The sequence below is a fragment of the Triticum urartu genome, chromosome 5A (genome assembly GCF_056163025.1).
Source record: "Triticum urartu cultivar PI428250 chromosome 5A, HENAU_Tu73, whole genome shotgun sequence".
Classification (NCBI taxonomy): Eukaryota; Viridiplantae; Streptophyta; class Magnoliopsida; order Poales; family Poaceae; genus Triticum; species Triticum urartu.
Genome location: NC_141877.1, coordinates 493,075,007 through 493,095,328, shown reverse-complemented (window position 1 = coordinate 493,095,328; position 20,322 = coordinate 493,075,007). Strand labels below are relative to the sequence as shown.

At 44.1% G+C, this 20,322-nt stretch overlaps 1 protein-coding gene across 2 annotated transcripts; it reads right to left on the bottom strand.

The window, feature by feature from the left end:
• Window positions 1-1,888: 1,888 nt before the first annotated feature.
• On the bottom strand, window positions 1,889-9,481 carry LOC125510055 (uncharacterized). Of its 2 annotated transcripts, none has more exons than XM_048675143.2 (12): window positions 9,125-9,481; window positions 6,400-6,907; window positions 5,458-5,608; window positions 5,190-5,297; window positions 4,724-5,097; window positions 4,571-4,647; window positions 3,881-3,950; window positions 3,713-3,789; window positions 3,533-3,602; window positions 3,049-3,206; window positions 2,902-2,974; window positions 1,889-2,337 (listed from the first exon to the last, which is right to left on the bottom strand). In XM_048675143.2, the coding sequence occupies exons 1-12, from the start codon at window positions 9,308-9,310 to the stop codon at window positions 2,189-2,191; spliced, it is 2,001 nt and encodes a 666-aa protein (XP_048531100.2). In that variant the 5' UTR covers window positions 9,311-9,481; the 3' UTR covers window positions 1,889-2,188. The 2 variants fall into 2 exon arrangements, with proteins under 2 accessions (XP_048531100.2, XP_048531101.2); XM_048675144.2 differs by lacking the exon at window positions 9,125-9,481 and adding an exon at window positions 7,625-7,847.
• Between the last annotated feature and the right edge of the window lie 10,841 nt (window positions 9,482-20,322).

Sequence of the window (20,322 nt, the reverse complement as noted above, 5' to 3'; positions counted from 1 at the left end):
AGATTCTCAACTAGAAGAAAACTTACATAGGTAAAAAGCATCAATTTTTTCTCTGAACTAGTCAATGTATACGTGTAATGCACGTTAATTTAGAAGTATATTAAATGCATACAGATATTAAGTAGGAGGATGAAGAGAGAATAGGATGAGTTCAGATCAGATTCTCAACTAGAAGAAAAATTAGGTAAAAAGCATCAATTTTTTCTCTGAACTAGTCAATGTGCACGTGTAATGCACGTTAATTTAGAAGTATATTAAGTGCATGCGGATATTAAGTAGCATATTATTTGCGCATTATTATGTAATTAGCATTATTTTTGGCATGAAATTAACTGCATGCTAAACATGTTGAGCGCTCGACATTGAAGCAGTCTAGATCGTTGGATTGACATGATTTGATTACCGAGATTAATTGAATCTACCTTTTTGAGTCTTTTTATATTGGTATAGATATAGATTAAAATGAAGGACACATAGCATATACTATCATCCCGTAGTTTCTGAAGTGACCGTAGCGCGTATATGTAGTCATTGTTGTTCTCAGTGGAATCATATATGCCGTCATTGTTGTACTCAGTGGTGACACCTTTAATGGAATTTGAAACACTTAGAATAAAAATTTGGGAGGACCAATAACCAATTATATGAAAAATAAACAGTCTTAGGTAGGTTTATCTGAACCTGACTCTTCAGACATTTTCATATTTTGGTATTCCAAAGCACGGTTCTTCAACCAACACGCATCACTTGATATAACAATTAGTTCTTCAAGTTAGGAGAGGGTGGGCGGGGGGGGGGGGGGGGGGGGGGTGGGTGGGTGGGTGGGTGAAGTAGTCACACAAAAACTAGGCATATTCATCTGACTGACCTATGAAAGGGATGAGTACTTTTTTTGGTTGCTTGAGCACAGAGGGTGTGGGGTGTGGCTCCTCTCTTTATATGGAGATGATTTACTAGGGTGGCTCCTCGTAATAGTATCTACCAATTGATACTTGCCTAACAATAGGATATTACTTGTAACTAATAAGACACTCTGAATAAATGGGACATTATCCCTATTTGATATCAATGAAGTATCTACCAATCGATACTTTCCTAATAATATGATATTACTCGTAACTAATAAGGCACTCTGAACAAATGAGACATTATCCCTATTTGATATGAATGGATTGTGCCATCTTCAGATCTTCCCCTAATCCTAATACCTAACAGAAGGGTGTGCTGTCCACTTTTCAAAACATTTACGTGGCAAACAAATGACAAATGATGGAGGGAATAGAATAAAGCGCAGCAATCATCATGAGAACATTGTATAGACAAAGGACATAGCCATTTTTCTCTTTGTTATTAACAAGTCATCATATTTGAAGCTTATTTCCTATAACCATTTCAGAGTGTGCATATGATCCTAATGTGTAGTTTTTCAAACTGAAACTATGCTCCTGCAGGCACCGAAGAAAACTACATGGCAAAGAGCACCGGAGAAAACTACTCCCTAAAGTTAGTACAAATTTGAGTCACTTATTTCGGGACGGAGGGAATACATGGCAAAGATCACCGAAGAGCTCCACATAGCGGCATAGCACAAAAGAGGGAATTTAAATACATGTTTCTTCCTAAAACGAGGTTGAAACCGCCGGCCTCTGCATCAAAGAGATGCACACAACCATCTTTATTGAAGTTGATGCAAGGCAACGGGACCAAACACATCAACAAATACATCTACGGAAACTTGCCAACCGAATAAAGAATCGCTACTCACATATGCCGTTTAATATAAAAGCACCTAAGCTAGTCTCTTGGTATGCTACTGACAACAATACCTAATGATCGAAGAACGGCAACAACAGCTAAATACTCTGCAAACATCACGAGCCAATAAGAATTCAAGAAATAGCTAGATAATTTATGCTCACTCACATGATGAAACAGACAGCGCAACTGAAGCGTCACAGAGTTTTGAAATAGCAGTCCAGGGTTTATCACAACCTTAATAAATAGCCATAATACCAACAAATACACAAGGAGTCAACCTCTGGAAGGTAGATAGCTAAACAAGGTACCAACACGATTAGGTTTCTCAAGAAGTCTATATTTCAAAGTTGCAATTGCTAAACAGCTGGTTCCAGCCACCCGCAGTTTCCCAGATTCAGGAGTTTAACAAGGTGGTTTTGCATCAGGTACCCTACTGTTCTTGCTCCGCCTTCTTGTGAAGCTCCAGTATCATATTGGCAGCTGCAGAGCACCTCGCCTCGTGTGGGGTAGGACGAAGATCACCAGTGATGCTCATCTCAAAATCAAGGCATCTCAAACGTACACTGGCGTGGTACATCCCTGAAAAGGTAGGAAAAGGACCGGTGAAGAAGTGCTCAAAACATGGAGCAGGCAATCAAACATCAGTTTTGGTTATTGCTAACTGGGGACCTAATCAGTCTGATCTAAGATGAAGCCTACAAGGGTGCACACATGTCTTCGGTAACCATTGATCGAATGTTAAACAAACCTAACACTTGAACAGAGCATACCATGTGCTAATAAACAAGCAGCCTATTTGGATTGCTACTTGACATCAAAAGAGCAAACCCTGCCTATTGATCTGACACCTTGAAAACTCTTTTCTTCTAAGCATGGTTAGCGTAACACACTATGTATGTTATCATCACAATGCACAAAACGAACCAGGACCTATAGGGATTGAATTCAATAAAAGTAAGTGGTATATGATATTCCTAATTGTTATGCCTACATGGTCCAAGAACCTAGTACTTGCCTATCCAGAAGATCTACTCCCTCAATTCCAAATTACTCGTCGTGGTTTTAGTTCAAATTTGAACTAAAACCACGACGAGTAATTTGGAACGGAGGTAGTAAGAGATAAAAGTAAACATTTATACATACCATCTGATGCTGAAGGTAGTAGCGTGTATCTTGGGGATATCCAATGGGCCCCACGGCAAATCTCATCAAGCTCCTGCATTGACAAGTGTCAAGGGTACAAGTGGCATTTAAAATTGTAATACATAAGTTCAGCTTGAGGTTTCTTACCTGGCAGTGTCGCAGGAGTGCCTCCCTCAATTTCTTCCTCTTAGTGATGGGTTGGCCACCATCTCCAGAGCAAGATGAATTGGTAACTTCCTTCATATCTGAGCAAGTTTCCTTGTATTTGCTTATTACTGATACAGCTTTAGGTGTCATCTTTCCTTCTGCATAAGTTTTAAAACATGATGAGTACAAGAAATGCGGAACTGATATAGAAGCAACTTCTTGCCAAAACATTTCAATCCCCCCCCCCCCCCCCCAAAAAAAAAACTTCTTGCCAGAATTGGCCACAGTTCCGACGGACGATTTGTATGTCATAAAGTGCGGCAGACGATTTGTCCAAAATGGAAAGTGTGATACACCACAGTTTAACACAGAACTTCTGGAAATGTATGGCTCCCAGAAAAACATGCCCACAGTGTTGACCGCAAAACTTCTACAGCGTGATTGTAAATGTAACCATGTTTAAAATGTGGCCAGGGTGGAATACCACTCAAGAGTGTCTGGATGTCCATATCACACTGAGCACTTCGTTCTTGAAGTATGCTTTCCTTGCGAAGCTGAAACGAAGAGAGAATAGGAGAGTTCACATCAGATTCTCAACTAGAAGAAAGTTATAGGAAACAAGCATCATTTTTTCCTGAAATAAGAGAAAAGACATATAACATACAATTTCATCCCGTATTTTCTGAATTGATCGCATCGAATCATCTATCTGGTCATCAACGTTATACTCAGTGGTGCCGCCTTGAATGAAATTTGGAACACAGATTAAATACTTAGAGGACCAATAACCAATAATATGAAAAATAAGCAGTCTTGGGTAGGTTTATCCGACCTGACTTTCCTGACAAATCCATATTTTCGCATTCCAAAGCACGGTTCTTCACTAGATCAACATGCGGTGCCTGATACAACAATTAGTTCTTCAAGTTAAAGCAGAGTGAATGGATCACACGAAAACTTGGCCTATTCATCACCTACTCATCTGAAACTTATTTATGAAAAGGGTGAATACTTCTTTTGATTGATTGAGCACAGTGGGTGTGGCTCCTCAGTATGGAGGATTTATTAGGGTGTGGCTCCTAATAATAGGATCTACCAATTGGTACTTTCCTAACAATAATATTTTTTTCTTAACTAATACACTATACTTAATAAATAGGATATTATCCCTTATTTGATAAGAATGGATTGTGCCGGCTTCCCCTCATCCTAATACCTAACAGAAGTGTGTGCTGTCACACTTTTCCAAACATTCACGTGGCGACATGTGGTAGAAAAGGAGAAATGCTCTAAGTCTATGCTACGTATAGTTGAGTGCATATGAGAACAAAAACAAATAGAATAAAGAGCAACATGCATCATATAACATTTGTATAGACAAGGATGGAACAATACAATTTATTGTTGTTAACAGGTATCATATTTGAAGTTTATTTTCTACAACCATTCCAAAGGGTGCATGTGATCCTAATGCATCCTAGTATTGTAGTTTTCAATACTTCCAATCTGCAATTTAGCTTACCTCTGTAGGAAAGACATCTTGGGGCATATTGTCACGTTTAGATTGCTCCTGTGATTTGTTCTTCTCCACTTGAACACCTAAAGTTGATTATATCAGAACACAAATAAGGAACAATGTGATCAGTAAAATCTAAATACAGTTACAGTGACTAACCCGATTGTAGGATTTTAGTTTCTCCACTTGCTGCTGCGGCTGCAGCTTCTGTATCTCTTGACTTACTCATGGGTATTGGAGGTTCCACCTCAATAACATGTTTTATTGTGGGGATCTCACTATTCAGACCCTCTGCACAGACATCAGCTGCAGCCATGGAGGCTTCATATTTTCTTTTGCTGCTTTTCTTGTGCTTGCTGGCACTAACTGCTTGTTTGCTTTGCTTTGGAGTTGACACTTCTTTAATTCGTTTTCGCAGCTTAGACGTGCTATTCTCATCTTGCTCTTCCACATTTTCATCTATTACGGAGTGCAATGAACCTTTTCCATGTCTACGTGGTTGCTCGTTTAGTGAAGAATCAGAAGACCATTTCCTGAAACACGCGAAGTGTCATATTTACTATGATCCCAAAAAGTTATTGTCCTACTTTCACGCATAAAAAGATCACAACAAATCTTATGTTACCTGTGGAGGAGTTCAGACAAAATCTCGTTGTACGGAAGAATGTGATAGTACTCTACTACAGATGTCGTTTTTGGAAATGGATCATTCACAAATAGCGGACCAGTCATACTGTGAAAGAGAAAGCCGAAAAATGTCAGTATCCTTGAAAAAAGGTATCACTTTTCATCAGGATGTACCATACAATGGCCTTATTTAATAAACTGATTAGTGGTTGATCAAAAGGGATGTAACCGAAAATCATACAACTAACTAGTAGGTAAAGGCAAACCTGCTAATCAAGTCTTCTAGAGAAATTTCCTCAAGACTGCCTTTCATGGTTGGCTCATACTCCACAATGAATACCTTGGTAGCTGCCTTTTTATTACTCAACGAGTATGCCAAGGTTTCATCGAGAAGATGCAATTTTGAGACCTTCATACCTATTAAGACCGTAAGTTTACCATAGTGAGCAGCAAACAATGCATTGTTGGTTCAAATAGAAAATGAACATATTATTAACAAAATCAAGTTCATAAATTACAAATTTTTCACTATTATATTAAAAGAACCAAATAAATAGCGTTCTCTAGCAAACAATTGGCAGCTATCAGGTCATGTACAACAAGTACAGGTGAATCACCCATTATAGTGTCCCAAGTTATTTTTAATCTTCTAGCTGATGAAACTAAATCAAGTTTCAATAACTCCCAGTTTGTACATACCAAAACAAAGGAGACAGACAATGCGACGGCATTATGGCAAACAACTTAAGTAATTATATTTGCTGATGTTCTTGTTTATCCCGAAAGTAAATGGTTTTACACTAGTTAAAAGCAAGGCAGAGGTACAATTTTGCGTACATTCTGGGACCACACACTTGTTCTTGTTTGCTGTAAAGCAACTGTACAACTCAAACTCATTTTTTTGCTTCATTAGCAGTTCAAATTTTGGACAATTTGCATAGTAACACATGTAAATACTTATTTACCAGAAACTCTGATCCACATTCCGTAATGCTAATAGTCACCTGATCAATGTGAGGAACCTACAGAAACATGGCTCTGTAGGCACAAAGGTTGCATACTTTATCTCAATGCTCTAGGATGAAAATTAACAGAATTGACAGTTTATTATCTGATAGAAGCTACACCTTGCCAATACCAACTCAAAAAAGAAGAAGAAAATGACGGATATGGGTATATAAATTAAGGGCCGCAATGAAAAATCTGACCTGTTCTACGCTCCACCTCTGAATATGCTTGTCGCTGAAGCATAAATGGTGAATGTGAAGCACCAACGTTCCCTTTAGCTGTCGATTCCTGGCCTGCTGGCTGGTTGGTACTGTGTGAATTACCAGCTGCCCCATCTAATTCCTTCTCTATGATTGACCAGATACCCTTCGTATTAGCACTATAATCAACCAAACATTTTTTTTTTGTCGGGTCGAGGAGAAGCACAGCAACTTTTGATATTGGCCACAATGCCATTTCTGGAGAATGTTTGCTCGCGTCGAGTTGTCCAGCGATCTCACATGCCTGTAGTGCTACTTTGTGAGTAATAGATAGCTCCGCATGCTTGCCAGAATTGTTCTCATGCTCATGGACCATACTCAAGTATGCGAGCAGATCTTCTCCAACAGAAAGAGAAGCACACTCAAAAAACTGTTTGGGATCTGCAAAAGCAAGCTGCGGAAACATCTTCCTGTGGTAGTAGTTGTACAAAATGATTGCCGTGTGAATCTGCGAAACCACACACCAGTGTGATGAGTTAGTAGCTAAACAGCTATAAGCATTGTATCCTATGCACAGAGGAACACTGTCTTAAACATATCTGAGCAGAAATAGACTCCCAGAAACATATAACAGTGCATGCAAATAAAACAAGCATTTCATGGATACATTGAGGGACATCGCCATGAATTCCAAGGAAAATACACTAATATAATCACAATGGTAAACTGAGAGGGGAAATGTAAGGATGATATGGCAATGACTTGAATCAAACATAGCAGTCTTTATGTAGACAAAAACCTCCACTTAGCTACTATGTCACACAATCCAATCCAATTCAAGTTCATGGATAAATTTGAAAAACATTGCAAGGTCAAATTGATGGGCAAATAGGTTCCTGTTTAGGGTCATGGCCAAATAATTTCTTCTGAACTAACACACACCCAACCTTTCTGCTTGAGTAGTACATTTGTACGGAGCAGTCGCGGTGTGGCACCATCTGAGAATAATTTTACAGAGCTAGCCCTCCTACTTTTGTCCTTTCTAGAATACACCATGGAAAGATGCATCATTTTTTTGGAAGAAGAGCGAAAACGGCTGATACTATGTTTTTCGGCTTACCGTGCTAACCTGCGGGATTAGCAACCAAGATTGGCAATTTCTATTGACAACTACGGTGACAGCTGACAAGAGAAATACAGAAACTAAGGGACGATTGCGGCTTGCCTTAGCTCCCGTGGTGCGGCCATGCGCCACGACGCCGTCTGTCACTCCGCCTCCCAACCATCCTCCTACGCGGCGCGCTCTCGCCACCTGACCGCGAATACGAGACCACGCCGTACCTGCCGCTCCCCCGCCGCCGCCGCCGCCATCTCCCTCTCCGTCGCCTAGAGGGTTTCACTCTGTGTGCGCCCGCCCGTCAGACAGCAGCGGCTCTCAGTGGGCTTTCCCGACCGGGCCTCCATAATGTACACCTAACACAATTAAGAGGCCCACTACCAACCTCAAATACCATCACCATTAAGGCCCTTGTCTCAAAAACAAAATCACCATTAAGGCCCATCATCTCGCCATCTTCCTCCTCCGCTCGAATCCTCCCATGCCCCATTCTAAAAAAAAATATGACTCCTCGCCGCTTCCTCCTTCCTCGCCGGCAGGGAAGGAAGATTGCATGTTATTCTTGTCCTGTCTGTAGCAGTAGTACCATGATAATACTGATGCAGCAGTGTAGAGGTGACTTGTGTTAATGATGAATAACAAAGGAGGATTTTGCTTGTCTCAGCATTTTATAGTACAGTTATTATACCAGGCTGTGTGGCCCTTGTGCGCTGAACCGGCATTACTGTAAACCTTGCCCGAAAACCTATCAAACATTCAGACATGTTGTTGCGGCTCGGAGATAGGTTGGGTCTCAATGTTGTTGGTAGATCCAATCCCTTGATCTCAATCTGGCGCGGGAACAGGGAGAACATGTCTGCAGTGCAGGTTTGATCAGCTCCCTGTGTTGTGAAGGGGAAAGCAGCACTGCTTGTGTTTAGCGTTGGGTGGGTGGATGATGGTGATGGATGGGGTCGGACCGGACCGGAGGCGACGGTGGAACTGAACTGAAGTTTGAGCGTTAATGCAGGCTCGCCCTCGCCTACCTGACGCCGAAATAAAATGGAACGAAAGCAGTCGCTCTCATCCCCGCCAGATCGGCCAGAAATTTTTACTACTATGAAGAAAGTTCTTGGGCGTGGCGTGGTGTGGTGCGCCGCGTGTGCCGTCGACTGGTCTGGTGAACCCAAGGGAGGCCACGGCGCCAATCGCGCGCTCACATGGAAGAGATGAAGAAAACAGAGGGAGAAAACCAAACAAAACGAGTGAGTCGAGTCGTCGGGGGCGGGAGGCAGGAGAAGACAGGCGTCGGCCAACGCGTGAGGCCCCCTGCACTGCCAATTCCCTCGCCGCGGCGCGGTTGGACGCAGAGATCCCCTACTATCTGCCACGGGCGGCGGGCGGGTACACGCACCCGCCACCGATGAGGACATGGTACGGCACACCACAACCTTCACAATTCCCAAGCATCCACCGGAAATCAGGCCCCCCGGCGGGCAGTTCCGCGCATCCCCCCGCTGCCAACGCGATCCTCGCAAAAACCCGCAAGTAATCCTACCACCCCAACCCCGCGCGGCGACCACACACAAAGGAACATAGATCGACCAGCTAGCGGCACGAGTTGCTCACCTGCTGCGCGACGGCGCGTTGCTTGTCCGGCGTCACGTAGCGCTCGCCCTGGGCGGCGCCGAAGGCCGCCCCGCGCCGCAGAGCGGGCTTGACAAGGTGCTCCACGAGCATCTTCACGGCGTCCTCCATGGGCACCACCTCCTCCTCCGCCAGCTCCTCCCCTGCCCCCCTTCTGCCGCTCGACATACCGCCCTGAACCTACGCTTTGCCTCCGCCGACCGGACGGATCTCTAGGATTTCGGGCTCGGGATTCTGTGCGGCTTTGCGGCGGCTGGATGGCTGGATGGCTGGCTGGCCGTGGGTGGATCGAGGGTTTTTGTAGATGGAGAGGGCAAGAAGCAGTGTGGTGCGGTGGTGGGTGGCCAAAGCTGAAAACGGGAAGGCAAGCGCGAAGGAACGTGACGGTGGCCGTCCAAGCGGAAACAGTATGGGCCAGGTCGATCATCCACCGTCCATTTCGATATCATCAACTCATCGTGGATCCTATCATTAATTTTCGTACAAAAATACAGGTTTTCTTCATAGATAACAGCACACTAAAATTGGACAATAAATATAGTACATTTATAAACAGCTATGAAATCTTCCAGAAATCATGATACGCCAGTTGTGATAGAAGATTTGCGTAATGTACTCAAAGGAAAATATATTACAATTGAGTCATTAGGCTTTCCGCATACACTGGATTCATCAAGACACCGGTAGCCTCTACGGTCCCGCACATGCTACACCTCCATTGCATGTTTCTGATCCTTGTGGTTTCTTTTGGTGGCGTGATATCATGAAATTTTGCCCTAACTTTCTTGAAATCTCGAGGGTGGAAATTCAATGCGGCTCCATAACTCTTGTTTGGAAGGACCTTTGGCATGATAATATTTTTTCAGTTAAAAATTTCTTGGGCATCACGTCTTTGAATGAGACGTTTCACCTACCACTATCAATACAAGCTCACGAGGAGGTATGTGGTCTTCAAGCCAGCACAACCCATATTGCACCTGGTTCTTCTACACATGAAAAATGTCGCTATGTCTAGGGTGTAGTGGATTTAAATCGAGTAATTTCTTGGGCATCACGTCTTTGGAGGAGGCGTTTCACCTACCACTGTCCGTACAAGCTCATGAGGAGGTACGTGATCTTCAAGCTAGCACAACCCATATTGCACCTGATTCTTCTACACACGAAAATGTCGCTATGTCTAGAGTGTAGTGGATTTAAATCGAGTAATTTCTTGGGCATCACGTCTTTGGAGAAAATGTTTCACCTACCACTATCCGTACAAGCTCATGAGGATGTGACACATTGCACCTGATTCTTCTACACATGAAAAATATCGCTTTGTCTAGGGTGTCATGAATTTGAATCGAGTAATTTCGTGAGCATCACGTCTTTGGAGGAGGCGTTTCACCTACCACCGTCCGTACAAGCTCATAAGGAGGTACATGGTCTTCAAGCTAACACAACCCACATTACACCTGATACTTATACACACAACAAATAATGGCACTATGTCTAGGGTGTAGTGGAGTTTAAATTGAGTCGATATTATGCATTCTACTTCAGAAACACCCAACCTCATCATGCGTATTAATGGATTTGGAAATCAAAGTGTGCCATGAAGATCGAGGTGTTTGGTTGACTGCTTCTTTTTGATAGGCTGGACACACACAACATGCTTAAAGAGACACCACTATAATCATTGTTTTCTTTGTGAAGCACCCATCAAAAAGACAATTCATCACATGATATTCACTTACCCATTTAGTCAAAGTTGCTGAGACATGGTATTTTTTTAGCACCCTTCGGTCACCAGGTTTCAAAAAATCATCCAAGAAAAAACTCTATTAAGCATAGTGCATTTTTCGTCCCTCAACTTATCGCGAAGTGTGGCTTTCGTCTCTGAACCTTTTTTTGTAAGCTTCGTCCCTCAACTCTTAATATCAGGTATAGTCAGTCCATAACAACGGTATTCCTTGGTCAAACCCGGTTTTGACCTGATGTGTCACGGTTTTGACCATATCTTGGTGCAAGCTTTGTCCCACAACTCGTAATATCGGGTAAAATTAGTTCCTAACAAGAGTATTCCTCCACCAAATCCGGTTTTGACTTTTCATGGCACAATTTTGATCACATCATCACTGTAAGGTGGAATAGAACCACATTCCATCTATCTCTAATCCTCCCCCTTCTCTCTCTCTCTATATATATATCCATCTCTCTCTCTAGTTCATTCCTAGATGACCCCCTTTCCCCTCTTTTCGTCTCTCTCCTTGCTCTTCCTCTCTCGCGAGCTAACTACCACCGCTACTGAATCCTCCCGATCATCGGTCCAATCGGTGGTGGTGAGCATGATGCATTTGCCTTGAATGCCCCTATACCATCGTATGGTGATGCTTTGGCCAAACCATGTTACATAAGGTCGAAATCAGGTTTGATCGAGGAATACAACTGTCAGGACTAACTATACCTGGTATTAAGAGTCGAGAGACTAAGGTTGCAACCAAAAAAGGTTCAAGGACGAAAGGCGCACGTCACGATAAGTTGAGGGACAAAAAATGCACTTTACTCAAAACTATTTGTGCGGGAGGCCCATGTTTCTAAAAAACGGTTGCTTCCTGGAGTCTTTGGAAAGAAAGAAATAACAATCATTTTAGAGGGGTTCGGCCAAGCATCAACTCTCGGGTTGCAAGACGAAAAGAGGATCTGACCTTACTAGCCTATAGGGTCAAAGTAGCTCATGAACCTTTCCTCTCTCAAAGAAGCTCATAAACCTTTTCATCTCTGCTTTTGCGGCCTCCATTCACTAGAACAACTAGTTTGTTGTTAGTTTGCTATTAGCTTTTGCCTTCTAACTTTTTTCTTTCTTTTTCTGGTATATCCAAAGTGGCATGTAATGCCATGTAAATATGTACAAATTTGATTAATTTATTCAATATAATAATACACTTGGAGCCTCTCCTACTCTTTCAGGTAAAAAAATATTGCTAGCCTCCGACATAGGCGCATGATGCTTGCCAAAAGTGGAAGGGGCAGATGTCGAAGCGGAAACGGTAACAGTGTGATGGGCGAGGTCCACCATCCACCGTCCATTTCAATGTTGGTCCTATAATTAATAAAATCATTATTGTTTTTCCACCATGGGGCCCGAGTCGGCTAAGCCCCCTCCCCCTGCCCTCCTTGCTTGGGCGGCAAGGCAAGTGGATGAGGGAGTCCTAGTAGGACTAGGACTCTGCCCCCAAGTTAGTCGACCCACTTGGACCCTCCGCCTATTTATAGGTGGGGAGGGGTACACCAAGGGACACACCAAGCCCCTCGGCTGACCCCCTCCCTTGCTAACCGCCGCCCACCTCTCTCCATCTTCATCTGATCTACATCGGTTCAATGCTAGGCTGCTTCTCCCTCTAGTTTCTTCTTGCAGTTCTTCACGCTAGCTTCATGGAGTGTCGCAGTGCTGCTAGATCAGTACGTTGGATACTTTTTTCTAGGGCTGGTGACAGTGGGAAAGGCTCCCACTGACATTCTTTCTCTTTTTATTAATATATGTCAAGTGTCGACTATACAAATATTTACATAGTGGTGGTTAGAGCAGCAAAAGGTGGGGTGTTGGGTTGTCTATCAAAAGGATTACAAAGATTGTACAAAGGAGAGTACAAGAGGAACTTATTGCTGCTTAGTTCTACACTCAAGAAGTCCCTTTTAAATTTGATCAACCAAGAATAACAATGAGTGAATCATTTTGAAGACAATCCTTACTGTTGGGAGGTAAAACTAGCTTTAGGAATCGGTGAGCTTCACTGGCATCTTCTTCCTCTCCCGTTGCGGTGATTGTTGGTGAGATCATCATTACATGTACCTTCATAGTGATCCCGAGCTTGTTCGTGCGCAGTCAATTTTTTGTTGCCTGACATGTTCTCCTACAAATATTATTATTAATAGAGTTCATATAGTCCCTGCCCTCTCCAAATTCACCGATCGCTGCCAGCCTCCAACACTATTGTGACACTTATCAAAAAAAGAAAAGGCAAAGCCTAGAGACTTGGGGGCGACAGGGAGCTCGGAGTTCCATGGCGGTGCCTCTAAGGAGGGGAACAGCATCCGAAGACGCCGTCGACGACGACACCGACCAAGGTCAGCACTAGGTTTTCACCTAGAACAAGTCGGCAAACAGCAGATGCCCCCACAAGCCACTTGCGGCCAACCGGTCCCCGCATCCAAGCCTTCTAACCCCATCATGCCTAAGCTCACCTCCACCATCCACCGCGCCAAACCACGGATGCTAACCGAAGGAGGGGGGATGGGGGCGGCGGCTAGGTTACCGCCCGATCCACCCCCCCACCCCGAGCGACATGAGCACTGCAATAGATGCAGACACCATTTCACTCTTGTTTTCATTAGTATGAAAGGGTATAGGTTGCTAATGCATGAAAGCCCTGTGTCAAAAGTATGAAAGGGTAACATGCAGATATATGGTACATTGACCTTTTGAAGCTCTGCCAAAGTATTCGAGGACGATGAGGTGGGTTTGTGTAGCACCCACGATGCGGCTATATCTCCCACGTGTCGGAGCACGACCTAGAGGCATAACCGCATTGTACGCATGTCGCAAGAGGGGTAATCTTTACACATCCCATGTACTGAATAAGAGAGGGATAAAGAGTTGGCTTACAATCGCCACTTCACACAATACATGAATATAGCATTACATCATCCAGAATACAATCAAGGTCCGACTATGGAACCAAATAAAGAAAGACAACCCCTAATGCAATAGATCCCCGATCGCCCCAACTGGGCTCCACTACTGATCAACTAGAAACGCACAACGAATACGATCTTCATCAAGCTCCTCCTTCAGCTCGGTTGCGTCACCTACACGGTATCATCGGCACCTGCAAACTGGTTTTGGAAGTAAATCTATGAGTCACGGGCACTCAGCAATCTCACACCCACGAGATCAAGACTATTTAAGCTTATGGGTAGGAAAAGGTAGTGAGGTGGAGCTGTAGCAAGCACTAGCATATATGGTGGCTAACTTACGCAAAAGAGAGCGAGAAGAGAAAGCAAAGCACGGCCGTGAACTAGAAGTGATCAAGAAGTGATCCTGAAACTACTTACGGTCAAACATAACACAAGAACCGTGTTCACTTCCCGGACTCCGCCGAGAAGAGACCATCACGGCTACACACGCGGTTGATCCATTTTAATTAAGTTGAGTGTCAAGTTTTCTACAACCGGATATTAACAAATTCCCATCTGCCCATAACCGTGGGCACGGCTTTCGAAAGTTCAAAACCCTGTAGGGGTGTCCCAACTTAGCCCATCACAAGCTCTCATGGTCAACGAAGGATATTCCTTCTCCCAGGACGACCCGATCAGACTCAGAATCCCGGTTACAAGACATTTCGACAATGGTAAAACAAGACCAGCAAAGCCACCCGATGTGCCGACAATCCCGATAGGAGTCGCACGTATCTCGTTCTCAGGGCAACACCGGATGAGACTAGCTACGAGTAAAACCAAACCTCAAGTTTCCCCAAGGTGGCCCCGCAGGCAGCTCGGTTCGGACCAACACTTAGACAAGCACTGACCCGGAGGGGGGGGGGCTAAAATAAAGATGACCCTTGGGTTGGCCGACCCAAGGGAAGGGTAATAGGTTGTTAGGCAAATGTAAAACCAAGGTTGGGCCTTGCTGGAGGAGTTTTATTCAAAGCAAACTGTCAAGGGGTTCCAATAACACCCAACCGCGTAAGGAAGGCAAAATCAAGGAACATAACACCGGTATGACGGAAACTAGGGCGGCAAGAGTGGAACAAAACACCAGGCATAAGGCCGAGCCTTCCACCCTTTACCAAGTATATAGATGCATTAAATAAATAAAAGATATTGTGATATCCCAACAATATCTATGTTCCAACAAAGAACAAACTCCATCCTCACCTGCAACTAACAACGCTATAAGAGGGGCTGAGCAAAGCGGTAACATAGACAAACAACGGTTTGCTAGGAAAGGTGGGTTAGAGGCTTGGCATGACAATATGGGAGGCATGATATAGCAAGTGGTAGGTATCGCAGCATAGCAATAGAGCGAGCAACTAAGCAAGCAAAGATAGAAGTGATTTCGAGGGTATGGTCATCTTGCCTGCAAAGTTCACCGAGTTGACGAAAGCTTGATCCTCGTAAGCGTACTCAATGGGTACCTCGAACACGAACTCGTCTCCCGGCTCTAACCAAAGAAAGAACACAAGCAAAGGACCAACAATCAACCACGGTGCAATGCGCAAGCAACATGATGCAAAACATGGCATGATATGCGGGATGTGATATGCAATGCATATGCGAGCTCCGGAAGGAAAAGATTGAACCAGGCCTCAACTTGGCAAACCAAGTGTGCGATGGAAAGATGAGTTGGTTTCGGTCGAAATCAATATAAATATCACCGGAAACGGATGCACGGTTTGCAAATGGCAAGCAAAACAAGAATGGCACAATTCTGCGATTAACAGCACGATGCCATCTAGAATGCAACAAGAAACTAAGCTAGTGCACTCCAACATAGCAACAAAGCACATGGAAGTGATCTACTCAAGATGCTTGACAAAAGATGAACACTTAGCTACGGCTAAATCACACAAGAGCAGGTTCAAACAAGCATGGAAAAAGAGCAAAAGATAACAGCATCACAGACTTAGTGAAAATACTAACATGTCAGGAATTAACATCAGGAAGCAAAGTTTAGAGCAAGGTAACAACATGCTACATGAACATAACATAGCAATACAAGGCATGGCATGCATCTTCTCAAAGCATATAACAAAAGTCACTTACTTACCATAAGCCAAAAAGGATCAGCAGATATGATGGCACCCATGTAAACATAGCAAGTTTCGTTAACAGATTTAGACTTAGCAGAAAACTGAACATGGCATAAACAGAATTATGTAGGCATGTTTGCGAGCTCGATGCACTCACCACAAGGCATTTCATGACAACATAAGCATACACCCAGCAAGAAGACATGTTCAAGAAGCTAACCATGGCAAAAACAATCTCATAGCGTGCATGGATCAACTACAACAACCTTGGCAAAATTGATTAACACGTAACCAATCTGCCAGGAACATTTTATAGCAAAAGTAGAGCAAGATTGAGTCATGCTAGGCTACTCCATAAATGCAAACAGAGACATGGATAGATAGAGCACAACCATATCTCAGAATCATCCTTACTGAACATACTCAAAAGAAGCATGGATCACTCTGTAGCAACATGAATACATGGCATAAAAATAACAGCAGACAAGGACTTAGTGAAATTCGAAGTCCCTGGAAACAGCAACATCACGAGAGCTACTTTGCATGCTTGTGCTATTCACCACATTGATCACAAAAAGACATGGCATACACCCCTGTAAATATGGCATGTCATATAACAAAACACATGTAGAGATCATGCTCATATGCAGCACACGTTAATCATGGCAAAAATGACAAATGCTCATAAACTGATAAGAAACAGCACCTAACATTTTATAGCACTCTTGCAACAACAATTAGGGCATCAAGATGGACTCAAACAAGCATTGAACAATGGAATGAAATGAAGAGGACATCCTAACGAACATTTTGATATGCCACACGCACGAAACGAAGCAATGAATGAGGAGTTATGATGCGATGAACATGACATGAAAATTACACAGATCTGGGACTTAGTGGAATTTTCACCTCCGCGAAAGTCAACGTGGGACGAGGCGGAGCGGGATGAGGAGATCCGGGACAGGACGAGGGTGCTTGGTTGGACTCCCGGTGGATCTGGTCCAGTTTTCCAGATCCGTCGACGGACGAGCTCCGGCGAGCTACTCCGGCGAGCCGGGGGCGAGGGAGATGGCCGGAGAGAGGGGCGCGGGCGGCGGCGCACGGCGACGAACTCGGGGAGGCGCAGGTAGGCGGCAGCTAGTGGAAGGCGCGGGGTCGCCGGCAGAGGAGACAGACAACGGCGGGCGCGGTCGCCGGCGAGCGGAGCCGCGGCTCGGGCGGCGCGCTGAGCTGCGGGCGGCGAGCGCTCGGGCGCGGGAGCCGGGAGCCGGGCGGCGGCGGGATGGGCCCCGCGGGCCCGATCCGGGCCACACGGGCCGGCGGCGGCGTGCGGTGGCCAGGGCCACATGGTGCCATGTGACTGGTGCGGGCGCGGCGGCGGGTTTTGTCCGGTGGACTTGGACGTGTCCGGCGGCGAGAGGGAGGTTTTCTAGGGTTTCATCTACGGAAATTTCAGGGGAGAGGACATATATATAGGTAGAAGGAGCTAGGAGAGTTCAAATGAGGTGCGGTTTTCGGCCACGCGATCGTGATCGAACGGCCGAGAGGATGGAGGGGGTTTGGATCGGTTTTGGGCCACTTTGGAGGGGTGTTGGGATGCAACACACACGAGGCATTTATGGTTCCCCGGTTAACCGTTGGAGTATCAAACGAAGTCCAAATGGCACGAAACTTGACAGGCGGTCTACCGGTGGCGAACCAAGGCCGCTTGGCAAATCTCGGTCCAATTCGAGAACGTTTAACACCCGCACACGAAAAGAGGCAAAAGGGGGCGCCGGAGGACACAGGAGTGCCGGATTGAGAAATGGACAACGGGGAAAATGCTTGGATGCATGAGACAAACATGTATGCAAATGCGATGCACATGATGACATGATATGAAATGCATGACACGCAAAGAAATGACATGGCAACAACATTGAAATAACTGGAGGACACCTGGTGCATCGGTCTTGGGGCGTTACAACACTCCACCACTACGAGAGGATCTCGTCCCGAGATCTAGGATAGCACCGGAGGGGAAAATGGAAGAGAAAGAGAAGAGGTAAAACTAAGTTGCTTCTTTGACAAATGAGTGAAACCAAAGAACCTTGAAAGGTTAAACCATTTCGAGAAAAGAATACAACGGAGATATACGAAGTTGAAAACACTCCGTTAGAAAAGAGGAACATGGGATACGACGAGAACCAAGATGTTTAGTGATAAGATAAATATTGAAACCACTCCGGTTAAAAACTAGATAGAGAAGGAATAAGATTGATATAATTTGGGCAGCACTCCGACTGAAAGGACAAGGAAAAACTTGATAAGATGAAAAGAACTTGAAGAGATGACACAACACCCCGGTTAAATGGATAAGCAAAGGAAAGAAGAAGCTCTTGGGAAAAACAAGATGATTGGTCAAAGAGAGCAACATCACAATGCCTCCGGATGAAGGAATAAAAGGTAGATCGTCGGAACAAAAGAACGGAGAAGAAAATGGCAACTTCTGCCACAAAAGAGCTTGGAAAGCATCCTTGCAAGGAAGGATTGCACGGGGTTGTTGGGAAATCAACAACGAAAAGAATAAGCTTGTAGTGGCTTATGGAGAACATCTCAAAACTATGAGGTGAAATTCTGCTACTAACGAAAAAAATAATAGATTGGATTGATATGAACAAGGAGACGAGAAACTTATTCACCGGGAGGATATATGAAGAACTTGGATCATTTATAAGCACCATAAATAGCAACAATCCTTAGGGAAAGCTTTAGGTGAAATATAACCCAAGATAACTCCAACGAAGTGATTGATGGATTAAGAAGAGCTCATGCTCGAAGAAATTTATGGGTTTAACTATCTCATTCTTGACAAGTGTTGAAACATGACACACGAAGGGAAATTGTCAAGAGTGACATCGCACCACCTCAAAAGATAAGGTAGAAAGAATTGCACTTCGGAACGCAAGATGAAGAAGGCTTGACTCCTCTTGGCGAACACTTCGAGAACGAATTAAATCCTTGATGAACCATCATGTAGAACCTCCATGAAGAACTCCGGTAATAAAAGGATGATCAAAAGGAAGTGAAGGATGAAAAGAATAAGATTGAAACCTTGCAATGATTAGATGGAGCTTTGAAATGATATAATTGAAATAAATTGGAGCTCCGTAAAAGAAAGATGAACCAAAGAGATCAAGAATTTTGATGAACCTCCGGAAAGAAAAGATGAACAGCTTGGAACCGAGAATTTGATATCATGAGCAAACTCCGGTAGAAAAGAATTAGACACTTGGAAGAAGCCAAAATAAGAATTACGTTATGCGTATCCTTCACCAATTAAATTGATGACAAGCAATGGATTGCATACAACTTACTCTCATAGAAAGGATTAAGATAGATATAGCGCAAACTTGAGAAGGTCTTCAACGAACCACCGGTAGGATTTGAAAACAACGAATAAATTGATATGATAACCAAGGAAGGGAAACTCTTGAATGAACCACTGTAAGAATTGAAAAAGTAGCAAAGGCACAAATCACCGGGAAGAATTGGAAAAAAAACTAATGAAGATACTTGAGAGAGTTTAGAATACAAGAGAACGAAAAGATCATGAAATGATTAGAGGATATTTGAATGATTCACCGGTATGATTAGGAGAACGATAACTGAAAGCTGGTGTCGGTGTCAAAACCGGCGGATCTCGGGTAGGGGGTCCCGAACTGTGCGTCTAGGTCGGATGGTAACAGGAGGCAAGGAACACGATGTTTTACCCAGGTTCGGGCCCTCTTAATGGAGGTAAAACCCTACGTCCTGCTTGATTAATATTGATGATATGGATAGTACAAGAGTAGATCTACCACGAGATTAGAGAGGCTAAACCCTAGAAGCTAGCCTATGGTATGATTGTCTATGTGTATGTTGTATATGATCTATCGACTAGCCTGGCCTCGGTTTATATAATGCACCAGAGGCCTAGGATAACAAGAGTCCTAGCCGAATACGCCGGTGGGGAGAAGTCCTTGTCTTGATCGCCAAGTCTTGTGGAATCTTCCTTGTATGCGGCAGCTGTCCGAACTGGCCCATGAGTATACGGCCACGGGGGTCCTCGGCCCAATCTATCAGATCGGGAGATGACGTGTTGAGTACCCCCTAGTCCAGGACACCGTCAGTAGCCCCCTGAACCGGTCTTCAAGTTAGGGATGCTCCTCGATTCTTCCGAACTGTTCTTCATCTTCGGTTGCCGGTCTTGAAAACTAGTTCAACAAATCTTCTTTATCTTCGATCTTGAGGATCGCCGAAATGCATTCGATGAGTTTACACGTCGGGTATCCGAGGAGCCCCTTTAAGTTTCCGGCCTTTATCAATGCCTTGTTTATTTTTATGCCACACCTCGGGTTTGAAGTT

Coding starts and splice junctions, on each gene's coding strand:
- LOC125510055 (XM_048675143.2), bottom strand. CDS start 9,310: ATGTCGAGCGGCAGAAGGGGGGCAGGGGAGGAGCTGGCGGAGGAGGAG. Junction 4,648..4,723: donor AACTAAAATCCTACAATCGG/GTTAGTCACTGT, acceptor AATCAACTTTAG/GTGTTCAAGTGGAGAAGAAC. Junction 3,603..3,712: donor AGAAAATACGGGATGAAATT/GTATGTTATATG, acceptor TCTTCGTTTCAG/CTTCGCAAGGAAAGCATACT.